Source organism: Mirounga angustirostris, unplaced genomic scaffold (assembly GCF_029215605.1).
Source record: "Mirounga angustirostris isolate CCGP_5_RB_7025 unplaced genomic scaffold, mMirAng1.0.hap1 SCAF_2, whole genome shotgun sequence".
NCBI classification, from domain to species: Eukaryota; Metazoa; Chordata; class Mammalia; order Carnivora; family Phocidae; genus Mirounga; species Mirounga angustirostris.
The window spans coordinates 1,586,616-1,606,287 of NW_026991710.1; the positions used below are offsets into that span (position 1 = coordinate 1,586,616).

The 19,672-nt window shown below is 56.1% G+C and overlaps 2 protein-coding genes across 5 annotated transcripts in view; one reads left to right on the forward strand and one right to left on the reverse strand.

The window, feature by feature from the left end:
* Positions 1–13,165, reverse strand: part of ZFYVE28 (zinc finger FYVE-type containing 28) — a 108,353-nt gene extending 95,188 nt beyond the window's left edge. For all 4 annotated transcript variants that reach the window (XR_010409235.1, XM_064584150.1, XM_064584149.1 and 1 more), the window contains exon 1: positions 12,676–13,165. Coding sequence is in view for 3 of the 4 variants with exons in the window: in XM_064584150.1 (XP_064440220.1) it covers positions 12,676–12,714 (39 nt within the window). In the remaining variant the exon portion in view is untranslated. The remainder of the gene's footprint in view (positions 1–12,675) is intronic.
* Positions 13,166–13,315: 150 nt separating this feature from the next.
* Positions 13,316–19,672, forward strand: part of CFAP99 (cilia and flagella associated protein 99) — a 39,679-nt gene continuing 33,322 nt past the window's right edge. The window contains exon 1 of the mRNA XM_064581821.1: positions 13,316–13,527. The gene's annotated coding sequence lies outside the window, so the exon portion shown is untranslated. The remainder of the gene's footprint in view (positions 13,528–19,672) is intronic.

Here is a 19,672-nt window from a genome sequence, read left to right on the forward strand (position 1 = left end):
GGGCCCAGATGGATCCCAGGAAGGGAAGGATGTCATGGCTCCCAGCCAGCGGACCTCGCCGTCACCCCAAGAGTGGGGTGTGAAATAACAATGCGTGAGAAAGACACAATCATGCAGAGGAATGTCAATACACCACACCGGTCCTCTGAGGATTCACAGAGTGTGGCTCCCGGCGAGCCCGGGCCGAGGTCCGGAGGGCACAGGCCACCTCCGAAGACCTCCCCAGCCTCCGACCTCAGGGAGTTTGCTTTGGTTTACAAGCAGGGACACCCATGGGAACACCCCGCGCCCCAGGGCTGGGACGGCCCGAGGGCCACGGCACATGGGCTGGGCAGCCAGAGGTCCCCTGTCTGGGCGTCCTGTGGCTCCCCGGGCCCCACCCACTGCCATGAGCACCCTCCATGCATCAAGAACCACAGCGGGGAAAACAGTTTAGTGGTCCCCAAAAAAGTTAGACCTGAAGTTGCCATGTGACCCAGAAATTCTGCTCCTGTGTATCTACCCAAGAGAATGAAAACACGTGTCCACGGGAAAACATGTCCGTGCATGTGTATGCAGCCTTGTTCACAGCCGCCCAGAAGAGGACCCAGCCTCAAAGCCCACAGATGGCTGAACGGATAAACAAAAGGCAGTCTGCCCACACAGGGGAAAGTTATTCATCCTCCAGAAGGAACTCCCGACACCTGTGGCATGTGGATGTAGACACCGAGGCCGTGGTGCAGATCCCCTTCGGATGAAGTGCCTGGAGCAGGAGTGCACGGAGACGGCAGGTCTCGGGGCGGAGGGGGAGCGGGGAGCAGCTGCACGGCGAACACGGGCGCTCACACGCACGCTGGGTTCGCTAACGCCACCGAGCTGCGCACTTTTATGGCTGATTGCATGTCAGGTGAATGTCACCTAATTTTTTTAAAAACGAAAAATATATATAACAACAACAACAAAGTTACAGCGGGCCTTGTGAACAAGCTGGATTTGTGCCCCAGAGCACATCCTTGGAAAAGGTCCAAGGCAAGCCGCAGACAGTGGGGCGGGGTCCCAGGCATGGGTCGGCCCACACGGGGTCTGAGTCTGGGGGAGAAGCCGTGTGCTCCCACTCTCTAGGCACTCCTCCCTTCCAGGTCTTTGTCTGTGACAAGCGACCTCACCGCCGGACCCTTTGCTGGCTCCTTCTCAGCCTGACGAATGCCTCCTGGGGGGGGGGGGGGGCACATGTTTTCTTCTCCCTGGAGCAGCTCAACAGACCCAGGTGCCCCCCGCCCCAGACTTTGCTGGAGCCCCGTCCCTGGGGCCACACGGCAGAGGTTTGGACACAGGCCCTCTGTGGGGCACCTGGGGCCGGGGATTCCCAGGAGCACGGGTTCCTGGTCCGAGAACATTTATTACTGGAAAGCACACTGGAAAACAGTGAGCGCGGTCTGGCCCCTGCAAGAGTGCTCAGCCAGCAACCCAGGGGTGTGTGCAAGAGACCAGCGGCCATGGTGTCAGAGTGGGGTCCCCCCACTGTGGGGCTCTCTGGGGCTTGCTCAGTCTGTCCCACACAGCGGATCCCGGGGTGCCTGGCTCATAGGAGCCGTGGCAGGCCTGAGCACCGCTTGCCACCTGTGAGGGGAGGGGGCGGTGCTCTGCTGCAGGGGCAGGAGGGCAGTTGTGTCTTCCCCCAGCCTCTCGTCCAGCTAAAACACACTGGCCTCCGGTCAACAATGATCCCCCAGGGGGCCTCGCCACATAGGTGAGGAGACCCAGAGCAGGACCCGCTGCTGAGCCCGTCCCGGGCTTCTCTGCCCTCCGTCCCAAGCCACTGCTGGGCTCTGCGGGACACAGACTTCTCCCAGTAGCATGGAGGCTCCTTGGGGGCTCACGTGTGGAGTTAGCAGGGAGTCGCACAAGGACAAGGCCACCGGGAACACTGTCTGTCCCAGGATGCGTGGCTGCTCATCATACCTTCCTCTCAAAGCTGAGACCGAAGCCCACAGAACGGAACAGACACCTGCCGGGGTGGAATGTCCCAGGCATCCTCCACGTTCAAGGGTCCCAGCCAGGACCGTGCGTGACCACCTCTTCCTCCAATACATGGAGGCTTCCTGTGCATGACCTCAATTACTTCCCCCTTCCAATCTACCTCCAATTAAACAGTGCTAGACAGTCAATCTGACAAACACATATGAACATGTTAGACCAGCCAGGGCCCTTCAAGAGCACTCGGTGTGATGGAGGGTAGAGGGGTCAACACCAGCAAGAGGCCATTGAGGGAGGTGAAGGGACTATCTGTGACTCGCCCAGAAGCACCTCTAGAACTGAAGGCTCATCCCCCAAGAGCTGGCAGCCCCCCACCCCCCGGGACTGACCCAACTGAGGGTGGGTCCCTCCGTGGGCAGCCCCGTCCAAGACCTGTCCGAGGCCCGTGCCTCACCCAGCTCCAGGTCACCTGGAAGGGCCCTCCCAGCTCCAGGGGCCTCAGGGCAAGGCTGCATCAAGACCTGGCTTCCCCTCCCTTGTCCTATTCCCTCGCCCTCCAGAAGGCCTCCCCGACAGACATGTGCCTGCAGTGGACCTTCCTTGGAGAGCCTGCTCCAAGGTTCCTCTCCCAGGCCCCCAGGCTGGGACAGGTTCAGCCCATTTACCTCCCTCCCTACTTCTGCTGATTGCCTGCGCGTCTTTCTGGGGTTTTCCTTCCAGCCCTTGCACAGAGCTGTTCTGTGGGCATCCCTTATCTACAGCGCACAGCTGTGTCTCTGACACACAATCCAGCTCAACCTTCTTCGAGGGGGTGGAGGGGTTCGCCCCATTTGCATTTACTGAGACCACTGATAGAGAAGCGATTATCTCCACAGCTTTATTGTTTGCTTTTTATTTACTGTGCTTTTGCTTTGCTGCCCTCCCCCGCTCCTTTGTGTCTTCTGCATTTTTCCGAGTCCCTCTCCTGGTCTGGAAGGTTCTCATCCTGTAACTAGTGCTGGTGCTCACGCATGTGCTTAACTCACGCTCACCCTCACCGGCGCCTCCTCCAGAGCCATAGGGCCATCGGAGACCTCAGGAGCCCCCCCCCCCCAGGTGCTCCTGGCTGGTAACTCCACTCCCCTCAGGAACCCCCCCAGGTGCTCCCGGCTGGTAACTCCACTCCCCTTGTTTCTGGGTTGCTCCTGCCCCAGCCCCTGCTTCTCTTCACTGCATGGGCTAACTGCTGCGTGGATGTGCAGGGAGCTCCTTGCCTCCCACGCCCTCCTCTGACTCTGATCTTCCTTCTGGAGTACACTTCCCAGTACTTCTGCAGCAAGGATTTGGGGGCGGCTACGCTTTTGCCTTCATCTAAAACTGTCTTCCGTTTCATCCCCTCTCCTGACATGGCCCAGCAAGCCCAGAGCTCTGCCGGGGGGCTGGCTCCCTGCACGTCCCCCCCAGGGCCTCGAGTCTGGCCGGCCGCCTGCAAAGGTCCCCCTTGCTCCTACCACCCCTACCCCAGTCCCCTCAGATGCACCTTGATCCTCCCTCCATGCTGGGACCTCTCAGGCCGCCAGCAGAATGATCCCCTCATCCCCTCCTACAGGAGACCCCTTCCTTGGGACTGGGGTTAGTTTTTAAGTTTCAATTCACTGGCTATCTCTTTCATTGCTGGGAGTTCCAGGGCCCTTGTTTAAAGGGTCCTCGCGTCGCCCTGTGCTTTCATTCCCCCACCTGTTGGATTGATTTAAAACTTAAGTGCATTAAAAAAAAAAAAACAACTTAAGTGTATTAGGCTCCTGATTCTCGCTCAGGCAAATCCACATTCTCACATCTTGTAACTTTTTTACCATAAATTCCATGCCAGACGTATGGCAGGAGGGGTTTCCAGAACAATTTCTTTTTTTTCTGCTGGGCACCCCAGTGACACTGAGCACCAACCCGGGCACAGTGGAGGGTGGGGTTTTCCTGGCTGCCTGTCACGGAGGGCACAGATTTGTGTGTGAACCCCTCTAACCTATTCTTGGCCCCATGCTTCCCCGTCACCCACTCATCCCTCCTCCCCGTCTCTCAGGCCCTGGGCCACCAAGTGGAGTGCTCCCCAGGAGCTGGGATTTCCCTGTCCCTGAACACGGCCCCCACCCAAGGGGGATCTAGCCCTTGGAGACGGTGCAGGGGATGCCTGTGACTTCAGAGCTAGGCCTCAGGAGGCCCTGCCACTCCCGCTGCGGCCCTGAGATCCCCATTCAGCCTCCGGGGGGACAGGAGGCCATGCAGAGAGGGACCCAGCTGACAGACGCACGCCTGGCCCCCAGCCGACTGAGGCCACAGGAGGGAGCCAGGCAAGAGCAGCTGGGCCCCACCCACACGTGGCCCGCAAAATGGGGTGACTGTTCTGGTTCTCACAGCGGCGCTCTCAGCCCTGGGCTTGAGCTCCCTGGCTTCCGGCACCGGGGCCAGCTCAGTGCCGGCGAATCAGCATTCCTGGGCACTCTCACCAGGCCTGCCGCACGGAGCCCCAGGTCCACTGTCCTTGCCTTCACCCTCCACGTGGACATTCCATGGGCACCTCAAATGCTACAGTTCCCACCTAGGTCCCCAGGCCCCTCGCCCCACTGGTCCTCCCCTGCACTCCCCTCCAGCAAACAGAACCCCTCAACCTCCCCACCAGGCCTCTCCCTCCCAGACTCCTGGCTGCCATCCCCTCACTTGAGCCACGGCCAGGCCTCTGTCACCAGTCCCATCTTCCAAGGTCTCCCCACCTAATCTACTCTCTCCCCTCACAGGCCTGGAGGGACCCATCATGCCTCCCACCCTCCTTAGAGAGCCAATGACCGGTCACCATCTGCAGGGACCCCCACCTGGTCCCCTGGCCCTTCCAGCATCGCTCACACACACACATCCACACCCTGGAGGAGTTTCTCCTGCCTGATGCCCGGCACCCTTCCCGCCCGCTCTGCGGACTGCCGTCGGTCCCTCAAATCCCAGCTCAACAGCTGCTCCTCTGGGGCCTGGCTCCCCTTGCCGCCCACTGCCTGCAAGCGGGTGTGAGCTCTGCATGCAACCAGGACTGGCTCACACCAGGGCAGCTCCAGGGGGTGGGTTCTGGTTTCAGAAAGCTGACAGAAGTGAGCCTTAAGGACAAGCCCCAGCACACAGGACGCATCACCGTGTCTTCTAGATGCCCCAGAACAGAGGGGCCTGGCATGGCTCGGTTGGGAGGACGGAGAGCAGGGACACAGGGATCCATCATCAGTGGCAATGAGACCCCCAGCAAGGTGGCCTGGCAGGGGTGGGGCTTCAGAGAGCCTCAGGGCACCAAGCCCCTCAGGAAACCTAGTCCTGAGCATCTCTTTACTTGGCTGCAAAATGTCCTTTCCCTTGATTATCTCTAAAAATGTTACAATTCTCGGGGCACCTGGGTGGCTCAGTCGTTAAACGTCTGCCTTCGGCTCAGGTCATGATCCCGGGGTCCTGGGATCGAGCCCCACTGGGGGCTCGATTCCCGCTCAGCGGGAAGCCTGCTTCCCTCTCCCGCTCCCCCTGCTTGTGTTCCCTCTCTCGCTGTGTCTCTCTCAAATAAATAAAATCTTTAAAAAAAATAAAAATAAAAATGTTACAATTCTCAAAGAATTCTCAAGAATTGCTAAATTTTTTTTTATTCAGGTGAAAGTCACATAAGATACAATTACCCTTTTTAAAGTGTGCATTTCAGCGGCCGTGCATGTCAAGATCATTCATGTTATAACCTGAATTTCCTTTTCCTGGCTGAATAACATTCCATCGTGCGGACAGATCACACTTCATTTACTCATTCACCGTTGGAGAACGTTTGGGCTGCTTGCACCTTCTGGCTATTATGTATAATGTTGCTATAAACATGGGTATACCAATTCTTAAATGTATCTGACATGAAAGTAGCTGATTCTGCTCCTAGACTTTTTTTTACAATTACAATATCCCTAAAAATAACAGGAAACATTCTCAAAAACAAAAAACCCAAAGGAAAAATGGCTGCCCTAAAGACACCGTCCCCATAGTGGGTAGGTGTGGAAACCCGTTTCCCCAAGAACCCAGTGTACGATGGTTGGCGGTCATGGGGATGGTCGGGGGAGATCACTGGCAAACCCCCCAGGGCAGAGACTCACAGAGCCCCCATGCAGAGCTCAAAGGACCCCTCAGCCAGGAAGGGAGCCCCACTTGAAGTGCTCCCAACATTCCCCTGCCTCCGCCCAGCACAAAACAAGGAGAAATGGAAGAGCTTCAAAATACTTACTGTAAGAAGGAAAAAACCTTCCATTCATCTTACCCAACTACTCTACATAAATTACCATAATATGAAACGTTCTATTCTACTTCTGCTTAATCTAGTCAGATCAGTAAAAAAAAAATCCATTCATTTTTGTCTTCCTCCTTCAAACACTTGAATTGCCCATCAATATCTAAGTTTCTTTGCAATCCAACTGTGAAAAGTACAAAAGCAATTGTTTCATCAAATGGGACTCATGTAAACACTGATGACAGCTTCGGTTCCTTCCTGCAGGAAACACACAGCTCGGGACAGAGGTGCTTGCGAATTCCAGGGCTGAACAGACCGGAGTTCAAACCTAGCTTGCCCTCATCCTGGCTGCGAAGGTTAACATCTCGTGTCTGAGATCTCATTTGTAAAACAGGGAACAGCAATCGTTAACAAGCACCCCCAAGACCTCAGCACCTTAACCAATAGAGCTCTATCCCCCTGAGCTGTCATTTACACCCAGCCTTGGCTACCCCATGGCTCCGGCGTCCTCCACTGGATCCCGAGCCTCTGGCCAAGGAATGGAGGAGGCTTGAGAGGTTTGGAGGCCAGACCTGACATGGTGGAGCCCACTGATGCCTGCACAGACTGAAATTCGGCCCTGGATTCTCACTGGAGAGGCAAAGCCGGGCAGTGGATGAGGACACAGCTGCATCCCAGCCCCAGGGAGGGCACAGGAGGCGGGATCATTATTATGCATCATTGTCATTATTTGTGATGAGGCCCAGCAGGATGCCTGAGGTGTCCTGAATCAGGGCCTGTTCCCAGCAACCCAGTACCCAATGTGCCACAGAAAGGGAGGTGGGGGGAGGCAGGATGCACCTTTTAAGATAGTGTTACTCTCAAACTGACCTGGAAGTAACTGGAAACCTCAGTGACGGCGGACACCATAAAATGCCCCACGCGTGGTCCCGCATTCATTCAACGCACGAGAGCGCCGCTGACATGGACAGCGGTCATTTCCTGAGCCACTCCTATGAGCTCTTGACAGATGATCTCCTCAAATTCCCCACCTCAAACAGGGAAACTGAGGCACGGGGCTGGGCAGGAAGGGGTGGGGATTCCCAGAAGCCTCTGCTGCCCAGTCTGTGGCTTCGACACTGTTTGGACACACAGGCCATAGCGGGCAGCCAAGACAGGCCAGTGGGGCACGGGAGGGGACTGCCGCCCACGCGCTCTGGGTACCCATTTTCCTCTGAACTGGGAGGGCTCCCCATCACTCACCGTTGCGTGGGCGCATGCGGACCCCTCGGGAGCCGTGGCGACCCGGTGCCATAGGGGCCGACAAAACAAAACACGGCTACGCCACCGAAAACTGCAGAGGACCACTGAGTCATTTATAGGCTCTTAGATGTGCATTTTCACACATTTAAAAGAAGCATCTCTGGTGTTCTGGGAATTCCTGGCAGCTTTAGGAGAGGCACTAAAGCATCCTAAAATTACCCATCTCTTCTTAAGGTCGAGCAAAATTACCTAGCAGGCTTCCCGTTCAGAGCAGGGGGCAGTGCACTGACCTGCTGGACCCTGATACCCGATATCAGTTAGGCCACGCTGAAAGCTCCCTGCCTGTGACTCGCCCATTTAACAGAAACCCTATCAGACGTTTCCCATTAGTACACTGCTCTGATTGTAAACTGCAGACCCCTAACTGATGACATCAGAGTTGGCAGAGAACGGACACTCGCTATCCGTTAGCCGCTCAGCCTCTCCCTGCCCTGCAAACGGCGATGGCGCAAGGCTGGCATGTGAGGCCACACACAGGAACACAGCAAAGCCTGGGAAATGAGACGGGAGCCTCCTACTGAGTCACCCCCTGCCTGGCCGGGTGGGCTCGGCAAGCCACCTTCAGGGCCAGGGGACCCCTGAGGCCCTCCCACGTGCTCGAGGCCCCCCAGTGCCGAGACATCGCAGGCAGGGCTCTCGGGGAGGGGCCCGTGCTTTCTGAATTCAGGGATGACAGAGATGGGTGTGTGGGCCAGGCAAGACTGCTGTGACTCAGCACTGCTGAGCATCCTTCCCAGGACGCCCTGAGCCCCTCTCTTCCAGGCACATGCTGGTAGACGGAACTCAGCCCTGGCATAGACTGCGTGGCCAGGCTTCCCAGAACGCTGGCTTTCCAGTAGCTCACCTCAGAGAGAAACAGAGAGAAGTGAGCTACCCCAAGGACGGCCTCAGCCATAGCTGAGCCCTCAGAGTTTATCAGCTGAAAACCAATCCATCAGTAGCCTGGCTGCATGTTCGCATTAAAACCCCAAGCCCCTGAAACAGTGTCTGTACCCGGCACCAGGCTCCAACAGAGAAATCGAGGCGCATGCCGAGGCTGCCCTCTCAGACCCAGAGGCAGCAGGACCCCAGTGGAGGGAAGACCAGAGGTCTCACCGGCCTCCACTGCAGGCCCTCCCACGGTGCTCTGTGCCTTGGGGTTTGCTGATGCCTTGGTTGTATTTCTCCAGGCCTCTGTAGGGAAGCCCTGAGAGGATGACTGGGCTACGCAGCATCTGTGCACCTTGGGGGGCCATGCAGAACAAACCCGGGCCCTTCCTGGGGCCCTGAGACCGGCTGGTTTAATCCCTGGAGGACTCCCACCTGCCACTGCAATCCCAGGGTGTGCCCCCCCCCCCCCCCGCCAGGTGGCCAAGGAACAGAGGGCCAGCTCCACGCCCATGACCAGGTGGTTGGGGACTCTGGAAACCGGGAGGGACCCCGGGCAGGGCTCTGGAGCCCCTAGCCCACTGAGGCTGGGTTAAGTCAACAGCCACCAACAGGAAGTTCCACAAACACCCCGTCTGGGTGTACCCAGGCCGACTTCACAAAGTTCGCAGAGTCCTTCTTACAGAAAGCACACACACCCATCCCATTACTCAGGCTTCTCTTTAAGAAGGCCATTTCATCTCTAACCTGAACCCAGAATACTGAAAGTTTCCAGATAAACATTACCCATTAAAGCACTGTATTTACCAGGAAAGTTAATGACCCACACCCAAGAAGTGGCTTGGGGTACAGATGAGAGCTCTTCATGGGGTGCATGGCTGAGCACGGTAATCCCCATCCAGCTGGACAGCATCACCTGCCCACATATCAGTTCTTCTTCAAAGATGGAAAGCCCAAATTTAACCTGTACCATCATGAGGATGCTCTTTAATGGTGGCCAAGACGTCCTGGCTGGTGGTGTCCACGACACCACCATCTCAACCCTTAGCACAGTGACCAGGCATCAACAAGAAACTTATAACCCAGCAAGAAATATAAGTATTAATATTTTTCTTTCAAATGAAGACACCCACTATTCCAAAAGGTTTCACCTTTTTAAAGTTAACTCTTGGAGCGCCTGGGTGGCTCAGTGGGTTAAGTGTCTGCTTTTGGCTCAGGTCATGATCCCAGAGTCCTGGGATAGAGCCCTGCATCAGGCTCCATGCTCCGCGGGGAGTCTGCTCCTCCCTCTCCCTCTGCCTGACGCTCCCCCTGCTTGTGCTCGCTCTCTCTCTCTCTCACTCTCTCTCTCAATTAAATAAATAAAATCTTAAAAAAAAATAAAGTTAAACTCTTTCTTGGAAGGACTTTCCCTGACAAAAAGCCAAAAAAGCACATCACCAACATCACAAAGAAGGACAGGCTGATAAGCACGCAGCTTTTGCCATCCAGGTAATACTGACAAATCTGAACACTTTACATGAAGAAAAATCATAAGGTTTAAAAGTCTGCCTTAAAGAAAATAAATGGAAAAATGAGAGATGGGTAATGTCATTTTAATGTTAAACACGTATATTATACATCAGGTTGGTTTTTTTTACTCAACTGAGGTCCTTATTAATGATTCAGATATCAAAAATTTTAAGTGTCAGAATGTTTTAAAGCATTTCTAAATGCTTTTTTGAACTGCAAGAACAATGAATATTTTTGGCTTCAGAATATTTTCCACTGCATTGTAATGAACAAGCAGCTCAGTGTTCAGTTTTAAACCAAAGCAGGGATTATAGCAAGAATGCAGTTTGAATTGTGTATCTATCTAAATAAAAAGTGGGGGAAAAAATCCTAACTGCAAGCAACAGTCTCCCCCAGACACATCCCCCCACAGCTAACACTCACACTTCTGCTCTTCCAGCCCAGAATCTTCCCGGGACTGACTCTGTGCTCACTTGTGCCAAATTGGTTAAATTAGAAAGGTAGGGGACACATAAAATTCAATTCATAATCCAAGACAAAAATCTGAGCTTTGGTTTGAAAAATGAAAGGCTACTGGGGTGACTTAACATACTCCAACCCTTCAAACAATCAAGATATTTAACTCCGAAGACAGATCTCAAACAAGAGACTGCCCAAGCTCAAGCTGACCGCAGGGCACCACACCATGGCCAGACGCAAAGATCTCAGATGCAGATGTGTCTTTGAGTCCAAGGGTCAGGGACAAATATCAGACAACATGACCCGAGATGACACTGAAGACAAGATGAACCATTACCCCTCCCTTTTCCTACAGCTTGATTCTCTATCACTACTGTCCACCTCACCCTGGCCAGCCCCTGGAGCTTGCCTTGGAAGGGAAAACTAGGGACACCGTTCTCAATTCTGGGGCATAAGCTCAAGGGCAATATCATTTTTCACTTTTAAAGACTTTCCCCTAAACTGAAACAGGCAGGGCCACTGGAAGTATGCAGTTATTAATGAAACAGAGAGCCCACAATTACTTTTCCTTCCCTACCAAGAATATGATACAGTTACGTGGTCCTGGAAACAAGGCCACTGCAGAGCCACGGCTGGGAAAAGCACCCTGGAGCCCCCGGACTCCTGACAAAAGTTTTTTTGGAAATACCAGAAGGTTACTTGACCGATGATACATTTCCCTGCCAACCCTTGCTGGCAAATACACTGGAAAAATAATGCTGCTGCCCACCCTAGAAACGACCTTTCGGCAAGTAGACTTGGTTTTTCCTTAACCAGGGACAAAAGTCACACAAGCAAAAAGCCATTCCTTGTCCAGATATCCTGCAGAGGCTGACAACCTACAGCAGGACAGCAGGGGGGCTGGGATTGGCCGTGGGGGGGGGGGTGGGGACAGCAGCAAGCAGGGGTTGGGTGGAAAATGGCCTAGGTCGGGGCGGGCCCCAGACCACACACAGAGTGGGGAGCACCAGGGTGGCACTGACAAGGAGCTGCTACATGACAAGGAGGTTGGGAGCGGGAGGGCGGCTGTACCTGGCACGGAAGAACCCCAATCCTCTCCGGGTGAGGCCAAGGCGGAGCAAGGCGCACCGCTGGCATCCCAAACCCTTAACCCAACACTCCGCAGAACTCTCTGACCCCAAAGACCGCGAAGCACGAACCCTGCGGGTCTCTGGGCTCGCCTCAGGACCCCGGTGCGCGTCTCCCAAACGGACCTGCTGCCTCCCCCGAATGGGCGCACCCAGAGGGCACAGATTTAAAGAAACCCCCACCCTGAGAGCCCACCCACGCTGGGGAGGGCGGGGAAGCCGGATCCAGGAAAGTGGTCAGCCCCCGGGGGAGCAGTGTGTTCCTCGGATCGGTCAGTGACACTGCGGCCTCCATGTCCCTTGGTCGCCGCGGTGACCCCACCCGAGCGGTATCGCCCCCAGCCAGGACCCCAGCGCCCCCGCCCTCCCCGCTGCGCCGGCCCCCAGCTTGCGGCCCGGGACCCTGCGCCCCGCACCCGGCACCGCCGCCCCCAGCCCCGCGCGGGCCACAGCGGACACGAGCCCCGGCAGGCGGCGGGGACGCAGCGCCCGCAGTGCGACTGGCGCAGCGAACGAGGCGCGGGGCGCGCCGTCCGGACCCCGACCCCGCGGCCGAGGAGGGCACCCGTCCTGGATTCGAGAGCACGCGGTGGGCACGGGCCAAGGCCGGGGCCGAGGAGCGATCAGTGCTGGTTCGGGAGGGCAGGGCGGGGGCAGTGGGATGGGGTGGGAGGGGTCCGTCCGGGACCCCGGGAGAGGAAAAAGGGGGTCCCCTCCAGAACCTGGGGGCGTGGGAAGAGGGTCTCTTCGGGAGTGCGGCGGGAGGCTGGGAGGTACATTCCGGGCCCAGGATAAGGGGGCCGGCAGAAGAGCGAGGGAGTACCGCGTGCAGGGAGGAGGGATGGAAAGGTCCTTCCAGGACCCAGGAGAAGTAGGAGGGGGTCCGCTTCGAGCTGCGGGTCGGGGACCGCGAGGTGCGAGCGGGGCGCCAAGCAGGACGGGGATGAGCGGGGAGCGGGGCGCGTCCTGGTCGGGCAGAGGGCTAAAGGCGCACCCCGCTCGGCGCGAGAGAGCAGGAGGGTCCAGGGCCCGGCTTGGGAAGGGGTGGGGGAGGCGGGACCCGCCGCAGGGGTCCCGCGACCGTGTGTGCGGGTCGCAGAGGGGCGGGGCGGGGGGTACGGCGGCAGGCGAGAGCGGGCCAGTCACCACAGGGAAAGGGGTCTGTCCGGGCAGGGAGGGACAGGAGCTCACCTTGGGTTTGTACAGCCACTTTCGGAACCTGTTCATCATCGCCGCGCCGCGCGAACCCGGACCCACGGCCCTCGCCTCCGCAGCGCTGCGCCCGGCCCGGCCGCGGCGCGGGGCGGCCGCGGGGGCAGGGCCGGGCCGGGGCCCGCGCGGTGTCTGGGCGGCTGGCGCTAGCGGAGCCCGGCACAGGGCCCGGCGGAGGGCGGCGGACAGGTGCGCGGGGCAGGTGCACGGCCGGCGATGCTCCGCGAGCGCGCGCAGGGCGGACTCGCAGCCCCGCTGCAGGCGGACGGGTGGGCGAGCGGGCGCACAGACGCGGGCACGGGGCGCCGGCTCCTCGCGGCTCACTGACAGCCCGCGCCTCGCCGGCCAGCGCGCCGCACATGCGCCGAAGCGCCGCGAGCCCCCTGCCCGCCGCGGGCATCGGAGGCCGCCCAATCCCGCGGCGCCGTGCCGCGCCCCGCCCGAGGCGCGCTCCCCGCCGGAGGGCGACCCGGCGCTCCCGGGAAGGGCGAAAAACTACAAGTCCCGACAGGGCATTGCGGGGAGGCGGGGCCCTGGGCGCAGCGTCCTTTGCCGCACAGCGCGCGCTGTGCATTCTGGGGCTTGTAGTCTTCCCGCTGGCGGCTCCGGGGCTCGCCGCCGGTTGCTAGGTGACGACGTCCAAACTGCACCCTTGCGCACACGTCTCGTCCCGGCTGGTGGCGGAGGTCCTGGCGGAGCCGGAGTGAAGTCGGGGACCCGCCTGGATTCGTGAGACCTGCCGCACCCGCTGGCCCTGGCATCTGCGGTGGCGGCGGGTGGAAGTGGGACGGGAGGTTCGGCGGCAGGAGCGCCTACGAAGCCGACCAACAGGTAGGAGGTGGGAAGGGAGCAGGTGGGAGCCGATAGGGAGGAGGGCGAGGCGCCTCCCCTCAGCCTGAGCACCTCTCTCCAGCAGCTTCCCATGGTCTGCAGGCAGTGCTCATCCTCCTTGCTTCTCATCTTGCTTTCGCTAACCACCTTTTTGGGCTTCTTCCCAGCTCCTTGATTAAAGTTAACGGTGTTTTGTTTTTGTTTTCTTTTTAATCGCCACAATAAACGGTGCTTTTTAAAAAGATTTTCTCCAATATTCACTACTCCCCCCAACCGTGCCCTAATTTGGATCCATAAAGACAATCACCAAAATATAAGAACCTATTATGTATCAAGCAGAGAGCTAAAAACAAATGTGTTGAATACAAAACACTTAAATTCCCATTGACAGCTGGAGAAACTGCTGTGCTCTTGGCTGTAGGAAGGGGATCTAGATCAAGGACAGCACTCCCCCAGCAGCTTCGCACTTTCCCCGGCCCCCACCCAGCACCACTTCTCTGGGTGTTCTGAAATGTGCAGATTTGGGGTGCAGGAAACGGAAGGAATGTCTCCCTTGGTAGAGAACTTATTCTCTGAGACATATTATCAGTGGCCCAGGGGCTATGTGCTCTGATGGTTCTGGATCCCTGACCTCTTTAGTCTATGAGACTCGATGAGTCTGGGCGCAGGCAGCCTCGGAGATTTCCTTGTGTGCTGGTGGTGGGCCATGTTCATTTTTGAGCCTGGTTGATCTTCCCCACACCCCTCCAGCTACTACCCAATCGCTGCTCCGTTAGGAGCAAATCCCTCCCCACCCTGGGTTGCCTCTAATCTTCAGTTCTTTCTGCCTCTTCTTTCTGGAGCCCACTCTGATCAGATTTGCACCCAACTGTTCCTCCAAAGTTCTTCATCAAGGTCATCCTTGACCCCGATGTTGCTAAGTCCAGTGATCAGAGCCCCATCTCTTCCCGGAACTGTTAGCAGCAGGCATCTCAGCTGAGTGCTCTCCTCCTGAACACACCATCCTCGCTTGGCTGGAACAGATCGCACTCCCTGCCTCTCCTCCTGTGGTTGCTCCTTCTCAGTCTTCTTGGCTGGGGTCTCCTCTGTCTCCCAGCCTCCTAACACGAGAGCCCCGGGACTCAGTCCTTGGAAGCTCTTCCCTCCACTCCCTCCCTGGGTGATCTTCTGCAGTAACGAGGTCTGATAAAAAAACATTTTCTCCTGAGCTTTCCAAAACTTGTATCTCTAACCTGAACATCGCCCTGGGACTGCAGACCCCTTTACCTATTCTTTGTCAGTGGAAGTCTAACAACTCCCCCCAAATTCAACATGTCCAAATGGACTCTCCATCTTCCCCCCAGAAGACCTGCTCCTCCCCAGCCAGTGCCTCTAGCATGAGAACTCGGGGTAGGAACTTGGGGGACTGTTCTCTATGGTTCTGTCCTTGTCCAACTTCAAGGCTGGGCTGTTGGGGCTGTGCCATCTTCCCTCCTGTGCTTCCCAGTTTGAAACTGTGCTTGGGAGGAGGGCTGGCCTCAGGGAAGTTGGTGTATCAATTAGATTCGGTTCAGCTAGGGGCCCCTGGGTGGCTCAGTCAGTTAAGCATCAACTCTTGGTTTTGGCTCAGGTCATGATCTCATAGGTTGTGGGATACAGCCCTGGGTCCAGCTCCCCACTCAGTAGGGAGTCTGCTTCTCTCTCTCTCTGACCCTCCCCCCACTTGCTCATGCTCGCTCTCTCGCTCTCTCTCTCTCTAAAATAAATAAATCTTTAAAAAAAAATTTTAGGGGCACCCAGGTGGCTCTATCAGTTAAGCGGCTGCCTTCGGCTCAGGTCATGATCCCAGAGTCCTGGGATCGAGCCCCACATTGGGCTCCCTGCTCTTGGGGAGCCTGCTTCTCCTTCTGCCCCCTCCCCCCCCGCTCATGTTCTCTCTCTCTCTCTCACTCTCTCAAATAAATAAAAATTTTCAAAAAATTTTAAAGATTAGATTCAGCTGCATGTAATGAAAAATCCCAAGATCATAGTGGCCCAAACAAGATTATTCATATTTCCATAAAGGAGGTTAACGGGGGAGGCAATCCTGTAAGGTATAGCACCCACAGAATGCCGTCAGGCACTGGACTCTTCTCGCTTCCTCCTCTGACATCTTTTTTTTTTTTTTTAAGATTTATTTATTTATTTGACAGAGAGAGACATAGCGAGAGAGGGAACACAAGCAGAGGGAGTGGGAGAGGGAGAAGCAGACTCCCCACCGAGCAGGGAGCCCGATGTGGGACTTGATCCCAGGACTCTGGGATCATGACCTGCGCTGAAAGCAGATGCTTAACAGCTGAACCACCCAGGCGCCTATCTCCTCTGCCATCTTGAACATGTTTCCTCACAGTCCAGGATGGCTGCCCAAATTCCTGCCATCACTTCCTGAGTCCAGGCAGCAGGATGGAAAAGCGAAGAAGCATATATGCCTCTGCCTTTCAGAAAGAATTTCCAGGAATCTCACACTCCTGCACTTTATGGCATACCCAGCTGCCAGGGAGGCTAGAAAATGTCATCTTTCGGCTGGGCAGCAATAAATCCAACTAAAACTCAGTGTTTTGTTACTCAGGAGGAAAGGGGGAGTGGAGATTAAAAAGCAACCAGCAAAACCTGCCGTGTGGGTCTGTACTTCGAGCACAAGCCATCAGAGCATGACTTGGCAAAAATCCTTCAGAGACTTTTATTCAGAATCAAAAGCCAGGGAAAGAATATATTTGAATAGTGCACATTTGGTATCTATGTAAATGAAGGCTCTCTGGTGGCTGAGAGTGTTGAACTGGTTTGTGTCTGATGGAATTTAAACCTCCTGTAGTCTCATTCCTTTCTACAAAGGATTTGCTAAGAAAAGAGAAGCTTTGGTCCAGCCCACCTTTAAAGTTTCCTTAAATATGAGACAGTTGAGTCTTGATTAGGGGAGTTAAATGTTGGGAATCGGATGCCACTTCCCACATATCTGGTTTTACCCCATTAAAACAAAGCTGAGGAACTAAGAGCATGTATCAGAATCAGATGCCTTTACTGCCTGTCTCCCACCCAAACATGTCATTATGTTGACTAAGCTCACAGGCTAATTTCAGTGAGAATGCAGAACTCCAAGGTCTCTTTTCCTGATGTCCACCCTCCTGCGCAGCGGCTCTGTGCCGGGGTGGGGGTGCAGAGCCCCTCCCCAGGAGCCCTGGGCCTGACAGTGAGCCAGGGACCCCCCTCTCCTCCCCACAGCCCCCATAGAGTCCCCTCTGCAGCTGCCACCTGGTGCATGCAGTCATTGCTTCCAGTTTGTTCCATTCAGGCCCGCTCTGGATTGAGGGGACAGCTTGGGTGGTTCTCTTGCTCTTCGTGGACTTGTGTCATCACCAAAGGGCCTCTTGGAGCATGCTTTCTCCAGAATGTTCCAGCTCTGGGACAGGAGAGAGGGCAGGGAAGTCATCCCGCCCCCGGGAGCAGCTCCCATGCATGCAGACTGCCCACATCAGGTGCCGGCGGGAGGGAGCCCTTTCCTGATTGTACGTGGTTCCTCCAGGCTGAGCTGTGTTCAGAGCAGATGCAGAAAAGTAGCGTTAAGGGCCAGACCCCATCCCAGGGTAGCGCCCCCAAGTGAGGGTCAGCAGGAGCGATAAAAAAACCTGCATCCTTAACATTTTTTCTATAAAAACAGACTTTTTACTAGTTGCATTCATTTCCTTGTGAGCTCTGGAATGTGTAAATGTTATTTTCCTTTATTATGTTGACAGGGTGCCTCTTTCACCCAGCCATGCTCCCCCTGAGATGTTATCAGGAATCAGGCAGAGAGGCTATTGGGAGAGCTTTAGAACCAGCCTGGACCTCGGGCTCCACGGGCAGGAAGTCCTCCCTGGGGTTGGGGAGCCTGACCCCCTCCCTCAACCCCCAACTCAACATGGGGTTTGTTTTCTTCCACATTTACTTGCTTAGTAAATCTTGTTGTAGTATCTGTTATCCTCCAGTTAAGTGAAACAATAAAACTGAACTCTGTTGAACTATAGGATTTGTGGGAGCACAGGTTTAAAAAAGCACTAATATGATCTTTGGGGAGGTCAATCTCTGGATGTCAAAGCCATCTTTCAGATTAAAACTAAGAGTACCAGTTAGGGTATTGGATCCTTTTGCACATTTTTGCGCCCTGTCGTTCATCCCACAGAGACGTCTGCAGCTCTTACTAGGAACCAGCTCTGGTTAAGGGCCAGAACTCAGAGGCGGGAAAGCAGGGTCCTGTGCCAACTGCTCACGGAGGTGTCACGCAAGTTTGGAGGAGTTCAGAGGAGGCACAGAGAAGGGAAGAGCTAGGGAATGAGGAAGGCAGGCTCCAAGGGGCTGTGGTTGCACTCGGTGTTGTGGGATGCCTAGGAGCTCACCAGGGAGAGGACACCCGGCTGGGTCCCCCAGGAGCTGAGAACTTGGGGGGATTTGTTCATGATGGCTGTTAGTGGCAGGAGACTCCACTGACCTGAGACCACTCCTCCCCAGACCTTCCTCCCCTCAGAGCGTAACATCGCCCCCTGTCGGATCTACCAGAGGCCTGAGGTCCTCCTGCCTTCCCCCTATACCCGAAGACCTGTCTGGAAGGACAAGGGATGTGCTGGGGGGTAAGATGGAGGGCCAGGCTTGGGAGACCTGGTAAGGCGGGTTATGGCCAGTTGGCACAGCCAGACTGGGTGATCCTCACCTGGAAATGTCCCACGGCCTCTCAGACATGGGCCCCAGGGGGAAAGGGTTTGCATGAACCCAAGTAACCAATTAGGGGGGGTTCATCCCGAGGAGCCATGGGCAGCCCGCCGGCCTCGAGGCTTCCAAGCTCCATCATACCCAGCAAGGCCTCTGATGCCAGAGGAGGGGTGGTCAAGGTGAGGAGGGGTGGCCACTACTTTCTGTGGCCTTTAAAAAGTCCCTTTGTCAGGGGCACCTGAATGGTTCAGTTGGTTAAGCATCTGACTCTTGATCTCAGCTCAGGTCTTGATCTTGGGATGGTGAGTTCAAGCCCCATGTTGGGCTCCATGCTGGGCATGGAGCCTACTTAATAAAATAGGATGTCCCTTTGTCCATTAGCTGCATTAGGTGGAGAAAACCCTGATCTTGCTAGGGCAAAGATTGCAAACCATGGAAATAAGTCTTTTCCAGGACTTCACCAGAGTCGGTGTTTCCTCCAGGGCCCCCCAGGCCTGGCATTCCCTCAGTCTGCAAGCCAGGCCCTAGGGAGGGACCCCCACTCCTTGGAGTCCAGACCCCACATGGAGAAAGAGAACTAGCTGCACACCCCTCAGTGCCACCTCTGGCTCCGAGATTCCTCTAGTTTGTGCCTGGAGCTAGCTCACTCGGCACTGATGGCTCATGCACACTTTGGGGCAAGATCTGATGTAGAAATAGGGACTCTGTCACGCTAGAGTCCTCCGCAGGTCTCGGCCGTTGCCTCCAGCAGTTTGCCCTGGTTTCTGTAGGACCACTGGCTGGTTTCCGAATTCAGACTCTCCTGAGGCTGGGTCTCCAGGGCTTGAGCTTGGCATCAGGGCTGTAAGCCGGTTTCAGTGCATTTCCCCCTTTCAAGAGGACTTTCCTGGTCACATAGAAGAGACGTTCCTGCTGGCTTTGGTCCCCGCAGAGCTAGGGCTGGGCCCAGAGCAGCCCCTGAAGGGACAGCCCCAAGTCAGGCCGGCGGGGCTGGGTGGTGTGGGGCCCAGGTGTGCAGCCAGCAGAGTGGTGAGGATGCAGACCGGTCCCGAATTTGACCAGGGCAGTGTCGAAGCCTCTTTCCCTGAGCACTCAGTAAAACCCACTCAGCACTGTGCCAGGTGCAGGGCTCCTCCTGGAGCCCCATGTGCTGGGCTCTGATGTCCTTGGCCTGCCACCAGCTGTCACCTTCCTGGAAATTCTCCTGCTTCCTAGTCACTTGTCTGCCCCTTCCTGGGCTCACTCCCCAGGGAAGGGTGTGGGGCCTTGCCTGTCTGCACATGCCATCCTTCTCTCCAGGTTGGAGATGGATTCCCTGCTGGGGAATCTGAGGCCACTCCACACTCCTGTCTATTCTGAGGCCACCTGCTATCTCCCTTGGCGACCAAAGGCTCTTGGGAGCCCTGTCCACAGGGAAACCAACCCATCCTTCATCTCTGGAACATCT